Source organism: Priapulus caudatus, unplaced genomic scaffold (assembly GCF_000485595.1).
Source record: "Priapulus caudatus unplaced genomic scaffold, Priapulus_caudatus-5.0.1 Scaffold1525, whole genome shotgun sequence".
Lineage (NCBI taxonomy): Eukaryota > Metazoa > Priapulida > Priapulimorpha > Priapulimorphida > Priapulidae > Priapulus > Priapulus caudatus.
In genome coordinates, this window is record NW_014578586.1 from 39,551 (window position 1) to 41,507 (window position 1,957).

At 50.4% G+C, this 1,957-nt stretch overlaps 1 protein-coding gene across 1 annotated transcript in view; it reads right to left on the minus strand.

The window, feature by feature from the left end:
- The window catches only part of LOC106816905 (alpha/beta hydrolase domain-containing protein 11-like), a 13,551-nt gene extending 11,902 nt beyond the window's left edge, over positions 1–1,649 (minus strand). The window contains exons 1-3 of the mRNA XM_014821548.1: positions 1,645–1,649; positions 1,156–1,297; positions 385–581 (exon numbers count right to left, since the gene is read on the minus strand). Coding sequence (XP_014677034.1) covers positions 385–581; positions 1,156–1,297; positions 1,645–1,649 — 344 coding nt within the window. The remainder of the gene's footprint in view (positions 1–384; positions 582–1,155; positions 1,298–1,644) is intronic.
- Between the last annotated feature and the right edge of the window lie 308 nt (positions 1,650–1,957).

Below are 1,957 nucleotides of genomic sequence, written 5' to 3' on the forward strand. Positions count from 1 at the left end.
ATATAACACTTAATCCAACCATAGGTGGACAGTACCAAAAACTAGTGTCATACGTAGACATTTTCCATACGCTAATATACAGTACTGCACAGTAACACAAATGCAATTTCTGGAAATAGTACATCTATATTAGTGCTTATAATATACACATATATGTCTACTTAAGTCTGTCTACCTAAGGCAAATATGTCTACCTAACGCCTTGTTTTTTTACACCCGATGTCTACATATGGTGGGATTAAGAGAAATATATATATATAATAGATGAACAGATACAGAGCTCTGTGATGAATTCTCGTCACAGACAGGAAATCAATCGCGATCATAACACCGTGTCATAAGGCCGCCCATGCTGTGTCCGACGAGGGCACCCCCCTAACTGACCTGACCTTGACCCCGTCACTGACCTTGGTGAGTGCGAGGGTCATCGCGATGCGGCCGCCCATGCTGTGTCCGACGAGAGCTGGCTTCGTGATTCCCTCGTGTCGCATCAGCAGCTGTAAGTCGTCGCTCATCGACGGGTAGTCCATGATCGGCACGTGCGGACTGTCGCCGTGGTTCCTCGCATCCACCACGTACACCTGCCGGCAGCAGTCGCGGCGTCAGACTAACTACGGACGCGATGGCTCGACCCGTCGGTCGGGTGTTTATGGGTTTATGTTCGTTTACCATGGCTAGCATTTCTGCTGTTGGTTAGTATCTAGGCAGGATATAAAATATTCACCTTGCTGGTGACATTGAATGGTTATTACCTCCGCGCAACGGAGTTGCAGGGAGGTAATGTAATCGCTCTCGTGTGTGTGTTCGTGTGTAGCGTTGGCGCGATCGATTCAGCACCAGCTCGCCTTAGGGCGTCCAGTCAGCAGCAGCTCGCCTTAGGGCGACCAATCAGCAGCAGCTCGCCTTAGGGCTTCCAGTCAGCAGCAGCCAGCAGCGAGCCAGCTGTTATACACATGTACGCTCACGGAGGTATGCACTCTCTTTGAGTGCCCTCTGTCTAGTAATATACATGTGATCAGGAGTGTATAATGACAAATTTTAGCCAACAGCTTGAGCGTTGAGCTTTGAGCCAACAGTGAAAGAATTCCCACGGGTAGGGGCACATCTCGCGAGAACACTGGAATGCACGGGGTCAGCATATATGACATCACATACCCGTCGGTCTGTCTCTTTGCATAGTGAGTCGGCTAGCGAGTACCAGTTCGTCTTCTTTCCGAAGAGACCGTGGAGGATGAACACGGGCTGCTTGTCATTTTCCTTCTCCGGCTCGAACTTGTGGAACGCCAACCTCACGGCCCTGCAACACAATGCGACCCGAACGCTAGATTAAAACACCGAAGACAAAGCGACCCGACTGCTAGATTCAAACACAGAAGACAAAGCGTCGAAGACAAGTGCTCGAACCAACCACTAGATTCAAACACCGAAGACAAGTTGTCGAGCGGCCAGGACCTTATCGACACGAAACAGGACAAGCTGGAAGCAAACGGATTACGGACGGAAAAGCGGCTCCGGTCTCGTGAGCACTCGACTATGAAACGAGCGCGGGGATTACCGCGACTAAAATCAAGCCGCGCGGCGGAGAATTCAAAACGGCAACCGGCGTTCCACGTCACTTTCATTGCGTTTCTTCGTAAAAAATACCACATATTATCGCTTTCACTCCAAATATTGCTTACATGCACATAAACGCGTAATTTTTTTCACTCGTAATTTTGGGTATGGAACCATACCCTAGCAATATTTTTGGGGGTATGGAATTTTACCCTGTTACCCTCCTCGCGGTCACCCTGACGTGGTGACAGATGGCGCCACAGATCATGCCGGGTTTGCACGGACGAGGCATCATCGGACGGCGGGGCGATCGTGCGGGATGAGATCGTGCGGGATGAGATCGTGCGGGATGAGATCGTGCGGGATGAGATCGTGCGGGATGAGATCGTGCGGGATGAGATCG